We start from the raw sequence: 21,614 nt of genomic DNA, 5'->3' as shown, positions 1-21,614 counted from the left end.
AGAACTTTGACCTTTTAATAAACAGTAGCATTGCTTCAAACACATTAAAAGGTTTGGGAAATAAGCAGGTATGGTGAATGATTGAAAAACCTGGAGTGTAAAATAAGCCCAAAGAAGGGAACTATAGATAGATGAAATTCTTGCTGGTCTCAACAATGTGTGTTCAGATCATGTCCTGTGCCCAAGCCCAGCTCCAACGTGGTTTTTATTATCCTTTCCTCTCATTGTTTAGTCAGCTCCCTGACAGTTTCCCCCTTATCCCCAAGCCATCTCAAACATGAGTTTATATTAGAGAAATTCGAGGTCTGTTTTCATGCTACAGTGCTTATCCTCCATCCAGGTCATATGTGGGAGATGGCGACTATTAGAGTTGACCTCTATCTCATGTGCTTGCAAAGTCCCACATTGGTCTGTCCCTTTCTTTGCAGTGTGCTGCATCTAAGACAAATGACTCCACTGAACAGAACCTCTCAGGTAACTTTCCTTCCCATTTTTCCTTCTTGCTAATTATTGGTTGATTCTTTTTCCTGACCCAAGTAGCTGGCCCAAGTAGACTGAAGATGAACACTGGTGCTCTGTGGGATGAGGTAGTAGATTGTATAGTTTTAGGGTCATACCCCATCTTGGAGATAACTATACAGTCTACTGTCTTTCCCACGGTGGTGCACTTCCCCTTCCACGTACTCTGTTTACAGGTTCTCATTCTGATTATGCTGTACTGCATTCTGGCATGTGTAGTGAGGCTGTGTGTCCTGTCCCTTTTAGTGACCATTGTGGTATGGTGCTTCATGAGAACGCCTGACAGTGGTTCCTAAATGCTAGTCCTTGGTGGAAGTTAACAGAATAAGGGAGCTTTAATGACTTTTTCAGAAAGCTGAATGCGTTCAATTTAAAGAACTGTTATAAATTACAGAGATTATGTATTTCCTACTTCTTTGGTATCACAATATTTTTATTAAATGATATTAATGGATTTTTTTTCTTACTTGGTTAAATTAAAAGTTGGTAACCCTGTGTTAGTCTCTTTTTATTTTTTGTTTTTATATAAATTTCATGGGTCTGTGGAATCTAAAAGTCTAGGAATGTTGCCTTGGGCAGTCTGCTTTGGGGGAGGGTAGCTCTGTGGGCTAAATGGTATTACTACTAAATACTTTTGATTCCTCCTTCTAATGTGCCTAATGTAGCTATTTTGTGACTGTGATTCTAATAACTGGTCTATGTGGTATTATATGTCTCCCCTACCCCTATTTCCTCAGAACTTACTTCTGCTACCCTATACTTTCTGTCTCCTTCGGCACTTGAGTTGGGAAATGATTGTACTAAAGCCTACACAATATTTTTTAAAGCAGTGAAAGAGGGTAGGAGTCCTGGTGCCCTGAATCTGGCAGAAGGTCATTGAAAGGGTCTGTCATCAGGTAAAATGGCCCTTTGCCTGCTGCTGTTGCTAGAGGACTCTGCTCATGCTGGGGTGAGGTAGTAAGTTGTATTGTTGTGGGGTAGGGATTTTAGGCCCCAATTTGAAGATAACTATACAACTTACTACTTTCCCTGGTGTGTAGCACATTCACATTTAGTCTTAACACTGTTGCTTCCATCAGAGTTGTAGATGCTACTTGGATAATTAGGACTGCAAGAAAAAGGAGGTGGAAGGGGACAGGTGATATGTAGTGTGAGGCAAATATTATAAAGTGACTTGAACTCTCCCCCTCCACCCAGGGCACAGAAAGGATTTAATTCTTAGGGTCTGCAAAGACTCAGATCTTTGGTTCTTGGCACTAATGGCACTGTGCCTTAGCCCTCATCCCGAGATACCAGACCAGCCAGGTGCTATTCCTGGGAGCAATTGGTGGTTAAGGGGAATGCTGCATCACTGTCATGCCACATGTGCTGATTTGAGTGGCTCCCCCTGTCCTTGACTGATTGCCCTTTAACAACCTTACTGTCATTCTTTCCGAGAAAGATGGGACTCCTATGCCTGACAGCTACCCAGCAACCCCATCTTCAACTGATGTAGCTACATCTGAGCCCAGGGAGACCCTTGTCACTCTGCAGCCCTCCCAACAGCAACCAACACTCCCAACCCCACCAGCCTTGGGAGAGATTCCTCAAGAGCTGCAGTCCCCAATTGGAGAAGGTGGGAGCTCTACACAGCTATTGATGCCTGTAGAGCCAGAGGAATTGGGTCCCACAAGGCCAAGTGGAGAAGCAGAAACAACTCAGATGGAGCTATCTCCAGCTCCCACTATAAGTAAGTAGAATTTCAGGGTTTGAGGGTAGGGGTAAAACATGAGGGAAGAATGGATATCTTTGTAGTTTCTCTTTACTCTCTTATTTTAGAGAATTTCTAAAGTAGAAGTTCAAGTCCTCATAATTAGGTCTCATAAGGGGGCGGCAGAGGATGGGATGGTTAGATAGCGTCACCAACTCAATGGACATGAGTTTGAGCAACCTCTGAGAGATAGTGAAGGACAGAGGAGCCTGGCACGCTGCAGTCCATGGGGTCTCAAAGAGTTGGATACTACTTAGAGACCAAACAAAAACAAATTGTACATTACCTTTTTAGCTAGAGCTGAGGTTTCTTCTCTGTGTCCTCAAGTGATTATATATACATCTGAGTGCCTTATTGACACCAACAGTTTGAGGTGATTGCTCTGTTCCTGGCTATCATGTGAGGATTAACTTCTTTAAAAAGAAGTAGAAGGTTGTTATCTCCATGAATAAACTGAAACTCAAGAGTGAAACAATTAGCCCAAGGTCACTCAGTAAGTGGTTAAGCTGTGATTAAAATCCAGATCTGTGTAACTCTGAAGCTTGCTTTTCTTCAGCGTTTCTAGGTCTGGCAAGCACGTGACCATACATAAAACAAACAGCTCTCCCATCCTGGCCAACACCATTTATTTCATGGCACTATTTCCCACTGGTTTGAAATGGGGCCTCAAAATTCTTCTCAGCAATGTTCCAACAGGGTAAACAAACCTGTTGCTGTCTATGCTCTTTACTGTACTGCATATGACTTACTTTAGAGAAACCTTTAGGTGTAGGGGTTTTTGCCTTTAAGGACCCTTGCTTGTTTAGATAAGCAGAACCAAAGTGCTTGTGCAAATGATGCCTGTAGGGAATCTGAAAGTGACAAGATCCCTTATCTGGGATGCCTGAGAAGATGTCTCACAGGCATGCTTGGAATATCATAAATGTTCAACAAATGATAGAAAGTGTTTGAGCTAAGTTCTTTAAAGCAAATGAGATTGAGAGGGGAGCATCAGGCCAGCGTCTGAAGTGAGGTTAAACAAGTAAGAAGTCTGATCTGGCTGCTTCTTAATTCAGCCCCCGCCCCGCCCCCCGAAGCAGAGATCTAACCTCTCCATGTGACTTCCTCCTAGCCTCTCTTTCCCCAGAGAGAGCTGAAGATTCTGATGCTCTGACAGCTGTCAGCAGTCAACTGGAAGGCTCTCCCATGGATACTAGCAGCCTGGCTTCCTGTACCCTGGAGGAGGCTGTGGGTGACGCCCCAGCAACTGGCAGTTCTGAGCAGCCCACAGCAGGCAGCTCCACTCCTGGGGATGCCCCACCAGTTGTGACAGAAGTACAAGGCAGGGGTGATGGGTCAGGGGAACCTACCCAGCCCCCTGAGGACAGGTAAGCACTGTGTGAGTGAGAGGAGGGAAGGATGTGTTGGCAGGTATTTCAAGCCACATTCATATTTAGTAACTAATGCCCATGCTTTGAACACTGGGGAAATCAACTTGGCTTCTATGAGAAAAGGGGTACTGTAGGAGTATTTTATAAGTTGGAAAATATGGTTCAGAGAACAACCTGAAAATGATTTCCTTCAGCTCTCCCCCTGCATCCTCTGAGAGTTCTTCCACCAGAGATTCCGCGGTGGCCATTTCTGGAGCAGATTCCCGGGGAATCCTGGAAGAGCCATTGCCTTCAACAAGCAGTGAAGAAGAAGATCCTCTTGCAGGTGAGCTCCATGTGTGCTCAGACCATCTTGGGATTGTTGAGGCTTCTAGTAGCCCTTGGTGTGGAAATGCCCACCAGTCAAACGGTTCCATCCAGATAAAGGGCGGCATATGTGTAGGAGGAGGACCTGCAGTAAGGGGATGCTGATGCTACACAATGGAATGAGCCCAGGCCTTTGGAGTCAAACTGATCTTAGCTCAAATCCCCTCTCTGCCACCTCCTACTTACAGGACCTGGAGCCATTGCTTAACTTCCCTGATCCTCATTGATACTGAAAGGGTGATGATAGCTACATGGTGGGGTTTTGATGAAGGTTAATTGAGAGCACACACACACAAGACTTGGCACATAACATCTGTATGTCCTGTGTCCTTGGCATAAAATGAGGACAGAAAGCTCATGCAAGGCCACGGATTTCCTTCAATCAGTAGAAGTGAGAGTCCCTTCACATCTTGTGTCTCCCCTCAGGTATTAGTCTCCCCGAAGGTGTGGACCCCTCTTTTCTGGCCGCTCTGCCTGATGACATTCGCCGAGAAGTCCTACAGAACCAGCTGGGCATTCGTCCACCAACACGAACTGCCCCTTCAACAAATAACTCAGCTCCTGCAGTGGTGGGGAATCCTGGTGTCACCGAAGTGAGCCCTGAGTTCCTGGCTGCTCTGCCTCCAGCCATCCAGGAGGAAGTATGTGAGGCAGGTAGGGGGCTGGTGGGCCAGACTGCCTGGCCGTGATATGCCCCATTGACTTCTTCTGCTCTGTAGGTACTGGCACAGCAGAGAGCTGAGCAACAGCGACGGGAACTAGCACAAAATGCCAGCTCAGACACCCCCATGGACCCTGTGACCTTCATCCAGACTCTGCCCTCAGACCTGCGCCGTAGTGTCCTAGAGGACATGGAGGACAGTGTGTTGGCCGTGATGCCACCTGACATTGCAGCTGAAGCTCAAGCCCTGAGGCGAGAGCAAGAAGCCCGGCAGAGGCAGCTCATGCATGAGCGACTTTTTGGGCACAGCAGCACCTCTGCACTCTCTGCCATTCTCCGAAGCCCAGGTACAGAGGGAAGCATGTGGGAGGGCTCTGTAATGTCTAGCTTTGGCCACATGAAACTCTTTGTTCCCCTTTGTATTACCTGGGCCTAGCTCAGCACATGTCCCCTCCCCAATTTCAGTTTCCTTTTTCTTTCCTTCCAGCCTTCACCAGTCGCCTGAGTGGCAACCGTGGGGTCCAATACACTCGCCTTGCTGTGCAAAGAGGTGGCACCTTCCAGATGGGGGGTAGCAGCAGCCATAATAGGTACCTTTTGCCTGTCTTTTCTCTCCTTGCCATACCACCTTTCATGTCTACTAGTAGTCCAGCTCCCTTTATTTTTAGGTGGAGAGGCTGGATGACCTCTCTAGGGTATTTACTTGAATGAATGAGGAAGCCAGATTTTTGAACTCTCCCTTGAAAAAAGCCACAATTTTGGGTTGTGTAGCTGCCGTAGACCATAAGCACAAAGTAAGGCAGGCAGGCACCAGGTTGTAGCTGTGATTACAGCAAAGGAAGCCACCTGCCTCCCATACAAATAGGAAAATAGCAAGAGCCACTTGTCTTGAGACTACAGCATCTAGGCTGCAGAAGATTTCATTTTTAACCAGGCCAAAGAAGAATAGATCTAACATGCGAAAACATGAAGGGAGTGATCAGTCCCTATTCAGCAGGCAACATCCTGGTAGTCTATAGAAGGCCAAAGTAAACATTGTCTTCTAGCACTAGGGGCAGTCCAATTTTACCAGTTGATAATACAGACCTGTCCTGCAATCTCTGCTCTCTTCTCAGTCGTCGTGTGGTGAAGGGCAAGGTACTTAATATGTTTGAGCCTCTTGCTCATCATCTCAAAACTGGATGGTTCTCTGATCTTTACAGCAGCCCTGTGAGGAAGTTGTTACAGATATTATAGAGTATATGGCACATAGTAGGCACTTGAGACAGCTCTTATTACTATATAAAGAGCCCCTACAGTTCTTGGACTGGACACACTCTCTTCTCAAGCCTTCTAGGATGTATCAGCTCATCCCCCTCCCCTAGGGCTATACCTGATCCCAGAGCTCTAGCCAAAGTGTTACCCAGAAACCATGCTCTGTTCCAGGCCTTCTGGCAGTAATGTGGACACCCTCCTACGTCTTCGAGGACGGCTCCTCCTGGATCACGAAGCCCTGTCTTGTCTCCTGGTCCTACTTTTTGTGGATGAGCCAAAACTCAATACTAGCCGTCTTCACCGAGTACTGAGAAATCTCTGCTACCATGCCCAGACCCGCCACTGGGTTATCCGTAGCCTGCTTTCCATCTTGCAGCGAAGCAGTGAGAGTGAGCTTTGCATTGAAACACCCAAGCTCTCCTCAAGTGAGGAAAAGGGCAAAAAGTCAAGCAAGAGCTGTGGGTCAAGCAGCCATGAGAACCGGCCCCTGGACCTGCTACACAAGATGGAGTCTAAGAGTTCCAACCAGCTTTCCTGGCTCTCAGTATCCATGGATGCAGCCCTAGGCTGCAGGACTAATATATTCCAGATCCAGCGTTCAGGGGGTCGCAAACATACTGAGAAACATGCGAGTAGTGGCTCCACTGTCCATATCCACCCCCAGGCTGCTCCTGTTGTCTGCAGACATGTTCTGGATACACTCATTCAATTGGCGAAGGTGAGGAGCTTAGAGGAACCCAACTCCTGGGGATGAAAGAGGGGTGTCATCCATAACCTAGTGAAATCTGAACTCTGAGGAAGCTCACAAGTCCTTACTCTGAGATGTCTATTGTTCCTGGGAATAGTCCAATAAATAACCTTGTGCGGTTTTTTTTCTTTTTACAATTTTTATGCATTGTCTCATTCATTCATCAACCTTCAGTGGTCTGTATGGTCAATTTTACAGATGAAGAAACTGAGATGCAGAAATCTTTAGTGGCTTTGTCATGTGGCTAGTGACGGAGATGACTGGACCTAGAACTTAATACAGTTCTCTTTTTAATAAGCTTTGCTGCCATTTTTTGAGGGCCTGCCTTGTACCAGGCACTATGCAAAATACATTACCTCTAATCTCAACAATTTTGCACGATGGTATAGGTATTCCCCCCACCACCATTTTTTAAGTACAGAGATCAATGCTCAGAAAAGTTTCCTAATCCTTTGTCTCCCTACAAAGCTTTTGTTCATTTCTCTAGGCTGCTTCAGTTGGATGAAACTCTTATGTTACATCTCTCTGGTGTTACCAAAGCTGTCCTAAGGAGTGGAGAGACTAGGAGCCAGTGTCTTTCCTTGTCAGGAAGATAGTTTCTATGTAGACCTCCTAAACCAAACCTGTCTTTCTTTTCCTGGCAGGTGTTTCCCAGTCACTTCACACAGCAGCGGACCAAAGAAACAAACTGTGAGAGTGATCGGGAGAGGGGCAGTAAGGCCTGCAGCCCATGCTCTTCACAGTCCACAAGCAGTGGCATTTGCACAGACTTCTGGGACTTATTGGTAAAACTGGACAACATGAATGTCAGCCGGAAAGGCAAGAACTCCGTGAAGTCAGTGCCAGTGAGCGCTGGTGGTGAGGGGGAAACCTCCCCATACAGCCTCGAAGCTTCTCCACTGGGGCAACTCATGAACATGTTGTCACACCCAGTCATCCGCCGGAGCTCTCTCTTAACTGAGAAGCTCCTCAGACTTCTTTCTCTCATCTCAATTGCTCTCCCAGAAAACAAAGTGTCGGAAGCACAGGCTAATTCTGGCAGCAGTGCTTCCTCCACCACTGTTGCCACTTCAACCACATCTACCACCACTATCAGTGCCACCTCCAGCACGTCTACTCTGCCTGCTGCAACCACCCCTGTCACTTCTGTTCCAGCCCTGGTTGCTGCCACGGCTATATCCACCATTGCCGTAGCCGCTTCAACCACAGTGACTACCCCCACAACTGCTACCACTACTGTTTCAAGTAAGTGTGGATGTGGGCTGGGAGCTGTGGGATGTGTACATCCACTTCACTCTCAACTCCTCCATCCAGGTATTCCTCCCTGAATGACAGCAATCAACTTGGTTTGTGTTTATGATAGCCAAGTATGTTAATTCTCACCCTCATTGGTCAGAGTTCTCTGTCTTCCCCCCTTCTTTCCTTTCCTTCCCTCTCTCCCTCTGTCCTGTGAAGACCAGTGAATATGGGTTCCCCTAGGCTAAGCACAAAATAGAAGAGAGGAAGTCTCTGTCTTTAAAGAAACCCCGATCTTTCTAGCTCAAGAGCAGGCAGGATATGGACTTGCCTGGTGGTCCAGTGGCTAAGACTTGAGGCTCACAATGCAGGGACCCGGGTTCAATCTCTGGTCAGAACTGGATCCCACATGTTGCAACTAAGACCCAGCACAGCCAAATAAATAGAGTGTGGATTAAAAAAAAAAAAAAGGCAGGATACAATGTGAATCATGGTAGGATCGAGTAGCCAGGCCATCCCAGGAAGTAAAGGGAATGAGCTTTGCAGCAGACTGATAAGAATCATTTGAAGAAACAGATTTTGAAGGAGGGGGCTTTCAGAGGGCCCTCTTACGGGAGAGGAACAGTTGAGATAAATATCTGGGATTCTTTGTCATTTTAGAAGGTACCATAAGAGTACTTGGCATTCCAAGTCACTTGGATTTGGCCATGGGGAGGGGGTGGATCTTCATTTTCACTACTTTTCCATTTTGAAACCCTGGGCAGTACAGTGATTCCTTGACTCCGCCACTTTAAGTCTGTAGCAAGTGAATTTCAGAGGCTTACAGTGTTCTGTTTCTCAAAGCTGCTACTACTACTAAGGCCAGCAAATCTCCAGCTAAAGTTGGTGATATCGGCAGCAGCAGCAGCACAGACTTTAAGATGGTATCCTCTGGCCTCACTGAAAATCAGCTCCAGCTCTCTGTGGAAGTAAGTCCAAGCTTTTCTGACCTCCCAAGGTTGGGGGAGAAAGAGTCCATGGGGGTGGATAATACTAGGATTGACTGGGGTGAATAATGGTTTAGTTCTCAAGTTGGGGCTTGCCCAATCTCCCTTCTTTTTCCCCCAGGTGTTGACATCCCATTCTTGTTCTGAAGAAGGCCTAGAAGATGCAGCAAATGTGTTACTGCAGCTCTCTCGGGGGGACCCTGGGACCCGGGACACTGTTTTGAAGTTGCTACTGAATGGAGCCCGCCATCTGGGTTATACGCTTTGTAAACAGATAGGTAATAATAAGAATAAAGCACCCTGTCTTTCTGAAACCTTCCACTTAGGTGTCACGTCTTTATGGAAGCCTTCAGGCTGAATCATATCCACTCTACATCTGTAGCACAGCCTCCAAGCGTGCTTTTATCACAGCACTGATACCACTAGGTTTTCAGGATCTGTTTTCCTCTGTTCAGTTGTTCTCTGAGAGCAAGGCTGGCCTTCTCTCTATATTCCCAATCCCTGGCACACAGCAGTTGCTTAGTGAAGGAAAATGAGCACCCTTAGGACTAACATTGTTTTCCCAATCTGGGCACTCATAAGGGCCCTATGATGAACCTGCTGAGGCAGTGCACCACCTGAGAGATGCACCTACACTACCTTCAGACTTAGGAATTCAGAGAATAATACCCTCTGCCTTTGTGCAGTTTTGAGGGTATAAAAATTCTAAGAACACTTGTAAATCATCTAGTTCAGTCTTTTTTGCATTTTACCAAGAAGAAAACTAAAACCCGGGGTGGTGTAGTGATTATGAATCAAGGAGTAGAGTCAGATTTGCTTTCAGCATAGAGATTCTCTTTGTTCTCTCCCACCTCCATCCCACTCATGGGTCTCCCTAGATCTCAGCTACTTGTGTAGTTATCTCCTTCTCACAAATGTCTCTGGAGCTGAGTTGATATGGGGGTCAATTAGACTATATGACCTAGGGGATTCTTTGCTACATGAGAATTACAAAGTTCTTCTGGATGAGGCCTCTTGACTGCCACCAGTTTATTCAGCACCCTTAGGCCAGGCAGTGGCCTAGGCACTATTCTAGACAGTTATCTCCTAATTCTCAAAGCAGCCTTGTGAGTTTAGGCAATATTAGCCCCCATTATTAAAATGGGTAGGCAAATTGGGAAAGAGGTTAAGTAATTTGCCGAGACTACCACAAAAACCTCAGAAGTTTGAGAGGTATACAGGCTTCAAAAGAGGTACTTTTTCCCCTCTGCACTGAGGTGCATTTCATGTAGATTCAGCAAATCCTTGAGGCCAGGTAAACCAGCGGCCCTTGGGCAGCTGATCCATGAGTACACAGTAAAATGAATAGAGCAGAATTCTTGTACAGTCCCAAGTTCAGTACAGCTGAGCAAAGAGGACGGCCTGGGGAGGTTTCTTGAAAAGTTTTTGTTTTTAGCTGCTTCAGTAGGAAAGTCTAAACACTTTCTGGCTTCTCTGCCTGCCCAGGAACTCTTCTGGCTGAGCTACGGGAATACAATCTGGAACAGCAGCGGCGAGCCCAGTGTGAAACCCTCTCCCCTGATGGCATGCCTGAGGAACAGCCACAGACCACCAAGCTGAAAGGCAAAATGCAGAGCAGGTAGGTGGCAGCTGCCCATCTGGCTGTGGAGTTGGGGTCTGGGACATTATGAAAAGTGGTTCTTCCTGATTTTCTAGTTGTTATTTTTTCCCTCCTCTCTGAGCCAATTTTGTTTCTGTCCTATATGCACATGGCCCTATTTTTCCTACATGTGTGATTTCCTTCTGAAATTCCATACCCTCTGGTTGACACAAGAAAGCCCTGCTTGTTCTGGTTGTTTATGCTTTGATGCTCTCAATATATGCGAGCCACCTCTACACTATCCAGGTTTGACGTGGCTGAGAATGTGGTAATCGTGGCATCTCAGAAGCGGCCTCTGGGTGGCCGGGAGCTCCAGCTGCCTTCTATGTCCATGTTGACATCCAAGACATCTACCCAGAAGTTCTTCTTGAGGGTACTGCAGGTCATCATCCAGCTCCGGGATGACACGCGCCGTGCTAACAAGAAGGCCAAGCAGACAGGCAGGCTAGGTATGGAACTGGGGTGTCCAGTTGAGGGGCACGTTTGGTGGTGGAAAAACAAGAGACCCAGGAGGGCAGGGCTTAATGTCGTGTCTCCTTCCTGTTTGACCTTTTCTAAAGGAAGTGATGATACTTTCTTAAAATGTTGGTGGCTGTATTCTGTATCTCACTCAAGCCGTCTACATAGGAAATTTCACTAGGGCAAGTGGGAATTAAAGGGACTGGAAATCTGACAAGGAAATTGGGGACAGATCTTTTGATGAACAAGATTTAACTCACTGTGTTTGTCTCCTCTCTGCTTCCTTGATTACTCCTGGCTAAAATATTGTAGCCATGTTACCTCAGCTATGGCCTGCCAAATCCTTCCCCTCTGTCCTACAGAACTCTCACCTGCCACCATCCGTCTGCCTAGCCCCATGTCCCCTGCCCTTACCTGTAATGGTAGCTCTTAGTGCCTGACAGTGAGCACTCTGAGACTAACTGAGCGTAAAGCTCAAAGACCTCAGCAAGATGCTTGTGGTGGCTCAGGAGATGGGACACAGAAAATTGAGCATTCCCTCTTTCCACAGGTTACATCTTACCTTCTTTTTTCTTTCTCCCAGGTTCCTCCGGTTTAGGCTCAGCTAGCAGCATCCAGGCAGCTGTTCGGCAGCTGGAGGCTGAGGCTGATGCCATTATACAAATGGTACGTGAGGGTCAGAGGGCGCGGAGACAGCAACAAGCAGCAACGGTTAGCATGATGCCTGTGGCCCCTCATTCATTTGTCTCTCCTCCGTCTCCCACCATATCATCAGTGGGATTTCATTGCCCTTACCTTGTATGCTTTTGCATTAAGTTGGCTATATGAATGCTTCTGGACAACAGTTAATTTCTCTTGGTGCTTTCTTGACTGTTCATTGGTTTGGTTTGGTTTAAAGCTTGGCCATCATACCCCACTCCCAGCTATCCAGTCAATAGTGGCGCTTTTGCAAACTGCATAATGCTAAATGGCTAGGTCCTGAGGGGATACGGGATAAAGATTTTTCAGTGTTATGGAACAATGCAAGTGCATCAGAGACATATCAGGAATCCTGCCCTTGAAAGTCTCCCAAGCTTGGTACACTTTCCACATAGCCTTTTCTGGCAATGGCTGGTCCCTCCACCCTAGTCTCTGCCTCTATTCTTCATACTCCCTTGGCACCCAGGCTCTTTTAGGAGGAAGCCTTCAGTTCCGAGGTAGCCAGTTCATTGTTAGGATCTCAGCATAGAGTGACTGTAGGAAAAGCCTAGCATGTATACTATGGCATTCATTGTTTGCCTGTCCTTATATAACATGCAAGTTACCTTCCCAAGATCCAAGAAATAAGGATATCTTGAGGCCTGTTGGTTTAAAAAGCCAATCCCACCCATCAAAGATTGCATTAATTCATTCCCCTGTTATTTCCTCTTTCGTGAGCAAAAAGGAACAGAGCAAACCTACCTTTTGCCCATCTGAGTTTTATACACACACACGCACACACACACAAACGTATAAACGAAGAACAAACCTACCTTTTGCCCATCTAAGCTTTACACACACACACACACACACACACACAAACTGTTCCTAGAAGTCTTGAAGTCCAGGAGCCTGGTGCCTCACTGGACTCAGGCCTGGAATAGAATGGAGGCAAATGGCAGGCATCCAGGGAGCTCTTTGGAAAAGCATGCTAGCTCGGGGTGGAAGATAAGCAGAGGAGGTGGGAAGGCCATTCTTTTGTACTGGAGAGCTAAGGAAACTTCTTTCCATATGGGAAGATATGGGAGGCTTCTTTCCAAGCTTAATGATATGTGAGAGATTGTAGGACAGCCTCTAGCCTATCCCTGAGGAAAACAGAGTTGCACCCTTTATGTGACTTTGTCTCCCTTTTATCCAGTCGGAGTCAAGCCAGTCAGAGGCATCTGTCCGAAGGGAGGAGTCACCCATGGATGTGGACCAGCCATCTCCCAGTGCTCAAGATACTCAGTCCATTGGTCAGTACTTCTTTCTATTTTCAGCCCAACAAAAGGGAGAGCCAATCTTAATGGAATGGGTGCCTGATCCCCTGCTTTCAACATACATAAACTCAGTGTTTTCGTTTGTTTAAGTGAATCCTGGTTTCTGTATATTGATAGACTCGTACCAATCAACTAAAATCACTAACCATCACCACCTGGTCCTCATTGGAGAATCCTAGCACACACTGCAATTTCGGTAATAATGAAACTATGGGGCTTCCCTGATACTTCCATGGTAAAGAATCCACCTGCCAGTTCAGGGGACACAGCTTCAATCCCTGATGCAGGAAGATCCCACATGCTCTGGGCAATAACCTACTAAGGATATAAAAGATCTGAACAACTATTAATAATTTTGACATATACAGGACACCACAGCCAATAACAATAAACTTTTTGAAATGCATATAGAACATTTACCAAAATTAACCATACCCAGAGCTTTAGCTTAATAAATTTCAAAGTGCTAAAATATCTCAGAGCATATCCTCTGATAATGGTAGAAATATGTGATATCGAGACTTCCCTGGTAGTTCAATGGCTAAGACCATGTTCCCAATGCAGGGGACCCAGGTTCAATCCCTGATCAGGGAACTAGATCCCATATACCACAACTAAAGATCCATGTGCCACAACTAAGAGTTCTCATGCCACAACTAAAAGATACCACATGCCACAATGAAGACATGGACCAGCCAAATAAACCAACAGGTACCTCCCTGGTGGCTTAGTGGTAAAGACTCTGCCTGCCAATGCAGGAGACATGGATTCAATCCCTGATCCAGGAAGATCCCATATGCCATGGAGCAACTAAGCCCACACACCACAATTATTGAGCCTGTGCTCTAGAGCCCAGGTGCTGCAATTACTGAAGCCCTCACACTCTAGAGCCCGTGCTCTGCAACAAGAGCAGCCACCACAACTAGAGAAAAGCCCGCACAGCAATGAAGATTCACAATGGCCAAGAATAAATATTTTTTTAAAAGACACTGTGACAATACTGTGTGGACAGAGCATGTGTTTGTCTCCCCATTTACTATCTCTGGGACCTCTTTCAGTTTCTTCATTTAATGTTCCTAGTTAGGATTGAGTTAACGTGTATATATAACACTTAAAGCAGTCCTAGAACACAGTGGATGCTACTATTAGCAGCATTTCTCAAGGTTAATTTCATATAGAATGCTTTTGGGCACCCTTTTAACAGATTCCTGTGGGATAGTGTCATCATAGGACATCGGTTTTTTTAAAAATATTAGATCGTTGAATTGGAAAAGACCCTGATGCTGGGGAAGGACTGAGGGTAGGAGGAGAAGGGAGCAATAGAGGATGAGATGATCAACTCATCATCCACTCAATGGACATGAATTGAGCAAACGCCAGGAGATAGTGAAGGACAGGGATGCCTGGTGTGCTGCATTCCATGGGGTTGCAAAGAATCGGACATGCCTGAACAACAACAACAAGATCATTTAATAATCCATAGGTCTTCTGGGAGCTGATAAGGCAATGAGGAGACCAACACTATCTGGTAGAATTTTCCTGCAGTAGCCATTAGCTCCATATAGCTATTGAGCACTTGAAAAGTGTCTAGTGCAACTAGACAGACTTTTTCTTGTATTAATTTTATTCCGTTTAAATGCCATTCAGTGTAGGACTAGAGCTTGCTTTCAGATGTTACTCAGTGGCCAGTGGACCAATCTATTTGGTCTTTCTAATGGCCTATGCATTTGGTCTGAATGAAGAAAAAGCTTCCTGAATCTCTCCTCTGTGTGCTGTCTAGGCTCAGATGGAACTCCACAGGGAGAGAAGGAGAAGGAGGAGAGGCCACCTGAGTTACCCCTGCTCAGTGAGCAGCTGAACTTGGATGAGCTGTGGGACATGCTGGGAGAGTGTCTAAAGGAACTGGAGGAATCCCATGACCAGCATGCGGTGCTAGGTAAGTTGTGGCCTGATGGCCCAGGCCTGCTGATCTATTCTGGGGCCCTTTCTGCCAGCTTAATTTTCTTCCTTCCAGATTACTCCTCTCCCTCAGGTCTCCATGAGAGTTCAAAGGAGAGGATTTTTTCTCCCAACTTCATTATCAGAAAAAAAAAAAAAAGATTTGCTTTCTCTTTTGGTAGCTCTTATCTTTTACTCTTTAGACTAGGGGAATCTTTATAACTGGTTGTCTATCCCATTTTTCTTTGGAAGCTCTGACTTCCTCTGTGGCACCATTATGTATCTCCCGCAAGTTTTCATCTAGTAGTTCTGAAATTTGATTCTGAGGGGGAAGAGGTTTATATGTTAAAATGTATAAAGTAAAATGTCACTGTCCTGTATCATTCCTACCCCCAGTGCTACAACCTGCTGTCGAGGCCTTCTTTCTGGTCCATGCAACAGAGCGGGAGAGCAAGCCTCCTGTCCGGGACACCCGTGAGAGCCAGCTGGCACACATCAAGGACGAGCCACCTCCACTCTCCCCTGCCCCTTTAACCCCAGCCACTCCTTCCTCCCTTGACCCGTTCTTCTCCCGGGAGCCCTCATCTATGCACATCTCCTCAAGCCTGCCCCCTGACACACAGAAGTTTCTTCGTTTTGCAGGTACAGGGAACTCTTAGGCCCCCAAATATAGAAGGCTTCATTTTTCTACAGGGTCATTTCATGTATTTTGTTGTCAGCTGATTTGCAGGGTGAGTGTGTGTGTGTACTGGAAAGTGAGGCTAATGAGTTAGGGACTGGGTCTGGAAGTCTTTTTGTGCCACACTTTTTTTCCCTGAAACAAGGAAGAGTTGCTGACTGATTGACTTACGTCCCTTCTTCCGTGACCCATGATGTGCTGATTCCTGCTGTCCTTTCTCCCCTCAGAGACTCATCGCACTGTGTTAAACCAGATCCTACGGCAGTCCACCACCCACCTCGCTGATGGGCCTTTTGCTGTCCTGGTAGACTACATTCGTGTCCTCGACTTCGATGTCAAGCGCAAGTATGTGCCCTGGATGTTTGGGGGGGGTGCTTTCTAAATAGTATCTCCCCTCCCAAAAAGGAGCCAAACATCCTCCGGGGGTGATGTTTCCAGAGAAAGAAGTTTTCCTCGGTGGCAGCCCTTGGATTGGAATGGTGCTAAGCAGGGGGAAGAGACTCATCTTTGCCACCAAGTGCCACTGTACCTAAATATCCCTTGGTGCTCTTCAACCTAGTCTCTGTTCTTCCATCAGAGAAATGCAAGCCTTTGTTTAACCACATGAATTCTAAAATACCTGTCTATCCTTTGGGGTAATACAGGAGATGCAGGTAGCCATAGTATATTTACAGCAAGGCTTGGAAGGGTCGAGAAGGCCTCCACAACTCTCCTGTCATTTTTTACTCTTCTCTTCCTTTCTGTGCACCTACACATGATTACCTGCTCGTTGCAGAAATTCCATGCCATAATGTCTGTGGGCCCCTATATGATGGACATGGGGAAAATTTAGAGTTGGTAGTGAATGACCTACCTTTCCCAGTAGTAGTAGTGTTAGTCACTCAGTCATGTCTAACTCTTTGCAATCCCATGGACTGTAGCCCACCAGGCTCCTTTGTCCTTGGGATTCTACAGGCAAGAATACTGGATTGGGTTGCCATTCTCTTCTCCAGAGGATACTGGGCATTTCCCCAGGAAAAAAAAAAAGGTGGAGAGCAGAGGTAAAAGTGTCTGGAGGATGAGGGGAACATCACTGTGGGTCTTCATTCTAATCAGGCAAACAGAAATTTGCTCTGCCACCCCAATCTTATTTTCCTTCTTTCCTACCTCCCAAGATATTTCCGCCAAGAGCTGGAGCGTTTGGACGAGGGACTCCGGAAAGAAGACATGGCTGTGCACGTTCGTCGTGATCATGTCTTTGAAGACTCCTATCGTGAGCTGCACCGGAAATCCCCTGAAGAAATGAAGAATCGATTGTAAGAACCCAGAGCAGAGAGTAAAACAGGATGGGGTGGTTCTGACCCTTCCTACTTGGTAGTGAAGGCTTACTTGGGGCCCAGATGTTCAGGGGAACTTAGAGAAGTGCTTGCCCTCCCTGGTAGGAATTCCTAAGAGGAATCCTAGCTCTCACTGAGCTGTCCTCCATATTCTCTGCCCAGTCTCAATGAGACTGGTCTTCTGTTGGCTAGCTGGCCCTTGGGCTGAGCTACCCAACAATTCCTATACAGATAGGAGAGTCTGTGGAATTTACAAAGGTACACCTGATGGCTTCACAAAGAGCTTTTCTCCATTGTTACACTAGGAACGGGAAGCCTGCTGAGCAAATGGTACCCTGGGTTGAGGGAGACCACACTTGCAAGACCCCACCAAATTGGTAATCACTCCCTGGTGATTATGACACCACCTAGAGGAGATTGGCAGTTTGCAGTATCATGTATCATGGGAGCCAGTGAGATGACAGACCTACTGAAGTCATTTGATGATGCTCTTGAACTCAGGAACTTGATTCCTCCCTCCCCTTGTGGCATGGACTTACTAGCCATGTCGTCACATAGGAATTCAGAGAAGCTTCCAAGACAGACTGAATCCTACTCTTCTACCACCAAATCGTAATAGACATCAAACTCAGCTCAGTTCTCTTTGATACCACTTGATGATTCCTCCCTTGTTTAAAGGCCTTATTAGGTCTTTATATCTTTCCTATTAGTGTTTTCTGGGATATCAGTGAGCCTGTACTGATACTTCAGAACGTCTCTTCCATCAGTGATGCCCTTTTCTGTCCCAGATCCCCATCTCTCTTCTGGGCTCTCCTGGCATTCTGCATTTACCACTGTCCTCTGACTCTGCACTCCCCAGCTACTGCTTCACTCAGTCACTCACTCAGGTCATGCTGTGCAGAAGATTGGATTTGTCCTGGGCTTTCTGCACATCCCTGTTTCTGCTCTCTTAAACAGGTATATAGTATTTGAAGGAGAAGAAGGGCAGGATGCTGGAGGGCTCCTGCGGGAGTGGTATATGATCATCTCTCGAGAGATGTTTAACCCTATGTATGCCTTGTTCCGTACCTCACCTGGTGATCGGGTCACATACACCATCAATCCATCTTCTCACTGCAACCCCAACCACCTCAGCTACTTCAAGTTTGTTGGACGCATCGTGGCCAAAGCTGTGTATGACAACCGCCTCCTGGAGTGCTACTTTACTAGGTCCTTCTACAAACACATTTTGGGCAAGTCTGTCAGGTAAGGATGTGGCATAACCCTGGGACTGTCCTCAGTCCTGGAAATCTGGTCCTTGTGCCCCATCCCTAAGCTGCTTCTCTGCCACCCCAATCCATGACCCTATTTGTGTTTATCTAGATATACAGATATGGAGAGTGAAGACTACCACTTTTACCAGGGCCTGGTTTATCTGCTGGAAAATGATGTCTCCACACTAGGCTATGATCTCACTTTCAGCACTGAGGTAGGTCAGGAGATCCTGACTGTCTCATACCCCAGCTAGTTTAGGAAATCCCATTATGGGATTGTTCTTGAACTGACATTGGATAACCTCTTAATATTTCTAAGGAAGCATCTTGATGTCTTAAAATCTCATGATCTGTCAGAGAGCAATGAGTATTTGCATGAGACAGCACAAACAGAAAAACCAGAATTTGTAAAACAATACGAGTTTCCCCTATATTTTGAAAAAAAAAAAAAACACTCTAGTACACTATTCATCATTCCCAAAGGTACTTCATTGTAGAAAAACTGTACAAATAGAGATAGATGAAAAACAAAAAAAATCTCAATGTTACGCTTCCCCAAAATTGCTTTACATAAAGATTTTTTTTATTACGTTATATTATCCATGCCCTTTTCCCTTTTACTATTGACAGTATGTTTTAGGACTAAACCCTTGACCTTTTCCATTTAGGGATTCATGAGCTCTTGAGAAAAGTCACTTTTTTAATGACCTTGCTTCATTTCTTTGCCCAGGATACAGCAGTGTTTAGGGTGTGTTTCCAGGTATATATAAGTCCCATCCTAGACCAAGCCTGATTCATATTATTGGTATTTTGGGTATTCTAGGTCCAAGAGTTTGGAGTCTGTGAAGTTCGTGACCTCAAACCCAATGGGGCCAACATCTTGGTAACAGAGGAAAATAAGAAGGAATATGTACACCTGGTGTGCCAGATGAGAATGACAGGTAGGGGAAATGTCCCTTAGACCCCCTACCTGTTCAATATGGGACAAAGTCAGGCCTCACTCATTACACAGACATTGTTTCTTTTCCCCTATGCCAGCCACAAATGCCTTGCATAAAAAATGCCTTGCAAAAACCTGACCAAAAAATATTTCCCTTCGTCCACCCTCATACAGGGGCCTAGAAACAGTGATGCGTGATGTAGGCAGATCAGTCAGCATCCTGCTGGATTAGGGATCTCTGACCTCTGACAGCTGTGCAAGTTCAGATACCACGTGGCTTGTTGGTTCTTTCCTCAGGAGCCATCCGCAAACAGCTGGCGGCTTTCTTAGAAGGTTTCTATGAGATCATTCCAAAGCGCCTCATTTCCATCTTCACTGAGCAGGAGTTAGAGCTGCTCATATCAGGACTGCCCACAATCGACATTGACGATTTGAAATCTAACACTGAATATCACAAGTACCAGTCCAACTCTATTCAGGTGAGCTGATGCTGGCATCCCTCCCTGTATCCTTAAGCAGTGTTAGTTTGTATGACAACCAAATAAACCGGTACTCTTAGGGGAGGGGGGTTTTGAGGGGGGGATTCAGCTTACCTGAATCTAACTCTTCACTCTTCTGGAGTTTCCGTTTTCAGGTGATGTCATCATGTGAATGGAAGAAATAAAATCTGTCCCACAGAAGGGACTTGCCTAACATTCCATATCCCATCCCCCTTTCTTCCAGGAGCTCTCTACCTAATGCTGTCTTCTTGTGTTCATTCCTATAGATCCAGTGGTTCTGGAGAGCACTGCGTTCTTTCGATCAAGCTGACCGTGCCAAGTTCCTCCAGTTTGTCACAGGTACTTCCAAGGTGCCCCTGCAAGGTTTTGCTGCCCTTGAAGGCATGAATGGCATTCAGAAGTTTCAAATCCATCGAGATGACAGGTCCACAGACCGCCTGCCTTCAGCTCACACATGGTAAGAGGAAGAGTTTGTTCTTTTCAGCATTTGAATTGAACTTGCATATTTGCCACTTCTGTGCCCTTACCATGGTCAGGAGTAGTCAAGAACCCAAATCTAGCCCCAGCTACCCTGAATCTATGGGTAGCTCACAGTTTGGTGGTTTTTGTGGAGATGATGGTGTTTGAGATGAGAAGCTGACCCAGATTCACAGTGGGGCTGGGGAGACATTGCAGGTGAAAATTGTGCTGTGAAAACAAGGTGTATTCCAGGGCTCAGCATGGTCAGAGCAAGAAGTTGCAGGGAGCAGAACTCAGCAAAGGTGACCAGTGACCCTGAATGCCTCCTTGGAGCTTTCAGGCTCAAGGGGTATGGTATTTGGGAGGTGGTATTTATACCATGGTTGGGCCATGGTATTTAAGGAGGAGTGATAGGGTCAGGTTATATTTTAGGTGCCTGGTAGCCAGTAGTGGGACTGAGAAGGACAGACAAGGCTAGGACAAGATTGGGAGTGTACAGGCAGAAATCAGGTGGGCACCATGGGAACACAGGGATTTGGTTATCATCTTTTATCACGAATTGATGTGTCTTCTTTCCCTAGTTTTAATCAGCTGGACCTGCCTGCCTATGAGAGCTTTGAGAAGCTCCGCCACATGCTACTATTGGCCATCCAGGAGTGCTCTGAAGGCTTTGGGCTGGCCTAAAAAGGGCCACACCCACTACTGTAGGGTTTTTTTTTTACCATTGTTGGACCTGGTAAAGGGGGAACCGAAAACAAAAAAGAACCAGAAAGAAATGTCAAAAACCAATAAATGAGATCCACCAACTCACCATGTGTGTGTCCCAGCTGCCCCAGCGCATACCCGTTCCCCCTTTGCTGCTCATCCTCTCTTCCGGCTCCCTTTTCCTCACCTCCTCTCCCCATTCCATGCCGTCCATGATCCCCCACCCCATGTGTTAAAAAGGCAAGTAGCCTTTACAGGGACCTGTTTGTCCCAACTGTTTGAACAGTGTGCTCCTCAGATTCTGTGTTCAGAAGGATTTGCTGCATTGAGACTTGAAACCTTTGGATAGGGGAAAAAATTATATATATATATATTTTTTTGTTCTGTTTGCAATTCTTAATTTGTGCTTGGAATGTGTTGATGTGCACAGCTAATGATTCAATGCGAGACAAGATTGGCGTCTGTGTTGTGGAGGTTTCAAATAAAGAGCACTCTTCATAACTCACTTTTCACAATGGAGTTTTTTTCAAGTTTAAAAAGAAATAAGCACCTCTTGAACACATTCTAGATGGCTGGAGAACAAATCCAAATGGACTCTCCAGAAAGCCATTTTTGTTACCACACTGGTGCATCCTCCTCCTTCAGGGTCATCAGGAACTGAGGGGATCTTTTTCAGAATGGCATCTACACTTGGGAGTGGTGATGGTGTTAGAGATTGTAGCTAAGGACAAAGCACCGCCTTGCTCTAGGGGAACAAACCAGCAGGTTTTAAGAGAATTCTCTCAACCCAACCGAAGGTTCTATATCCTGAGCCTTTGTAACAGTTTCAAGTCTGGAGC

The 21,614-nt window shown here is 46.1% G+C and overlaps 1 protein-coding gene across 14 annotated transcripts in view; it reads left to right on the top strand.

Moving 5' to 3' along the window:
* HUWE1 (HECT, UBA and WWE domain containing E3 ubiquitin protein ligase 1) overlaps window positions 1-21,276 on the top strand; it is a 157,328-nt gene extending 136,052 nt beyond the window's left edge. For 12 of the 14 annotated variants that reach the window (XM_070784000.1, XM_019955614.2, XM_019955622.2 and 9 more), the window contains 25 exons: window positions 429-474; window positions 1,961-2,248; window positions 3,381-3,636; window positions 3,834-3,964; window positions 4,432-4,646; window positions 4,725-5,013; window positions 5,154-5,256; window positions 6,092-6,638; window positions 7,313-7,913; window positions 8,748-8,872; window positions 9,012-9,168; window positions 10,376-10,508; window positions 10,776-10,978; window positions 11,572-11,699; window positions 12,865-12,961; window positions 14,766-14,921; window positions 15,320-15,565; window positions 15,830-15,947; window positions 16,757-16,897; window positions 17,876-18,163; window positions 18,281-18,386; window positions 18,995-19,112; window positions 19,409-19,590; window positions 19,878-20,068; window positions 20,652-21,276. In XM_070784000.1, the coding sequence (XP_070640101.1) occupies window positions 429-474; window positions 1,961-2,248; window positions 3,381-3,636; window positions 3,834-3,964; window positions 4,432-4,646; window positions 4,725-5,013; window positions 5,154-5,256; window positions 6,092-6,638; window positions 7,313-7,913; window positions 8,748-8,872; window positions 9,012-9,168; window positions 10,376-10,508; window positions 10,776-10,978; window positions 11,572-11,699; window positions 12,865-12,961; window positions 14,766-14,921; window positions 15,320-15,565; window positions 15,830-15,947; window positions 16,757-16,897; window positions 17,876-18,163; window positions 18,281-18,386; window positions 18,995-19,112; window positions 19,409-19,590; window positions 19,878-20,068; window positions 20,652-20,754 (4,968 nt within the window). In that variant the 3' untranslated portion in view covers window positions 20,755-21,276. The remainder of the gene's footprint in view (window positions 1-428; window positions 475-1,960; window positions 2,249-3,380; window positions 3,637-3,833; window positions 3,965-4,431; window positions 4,647-4,724; window positions 5,014-5,153; window positions 5,257-6,091; window positions 6,639-7,312; window positions 7,914-8,747; window positions 8,873-9,011; window positions 9,169-10,375; window positions 10,509-10,775; window positions 10,979-11,571; window positions 11,700-12,864; window positions 12,962-14,765; window positions 14,922-15,319; window positions 15,566-15,829; window positions 15,948-16,756; window positions 16,898-17,875; window positions 18,164-18,280; window positions 18,387-18,994; window positions 19,113-19,408; window positions 19,591-19,877; window positions 20,069-20,651) is intronic. The other 2 variants (XM_070784001.1, XM_019955627.2) reach the window with 2 other exon arrangements.
* The last annotated feature ends 338 nt before the right edge of the window (window positions 21,277-21,614 follow it).

This window comes from Bos indicus, chromosome X, assembly GCF_029378745.1.
Source record: "Bos indicus isolate NIAB-ARS_2022 breed Sahiwal x Tharparkar chromosome X, NIAB-ARS_B.indTharparkar_mat_pri_1.0, whole genome shotgun sequence".
Lineage (NCBI taxonomy): Eukaryota > Metazoa > Chordata > Mammalia > Artiodactyla > Bovidae > Bos > Bos indicus.
The sequence above is the reverse complement of the archived record's forward strand: the minus strand, read 5'-3'. Positions and strand labels throughout refer to the sequence as shown.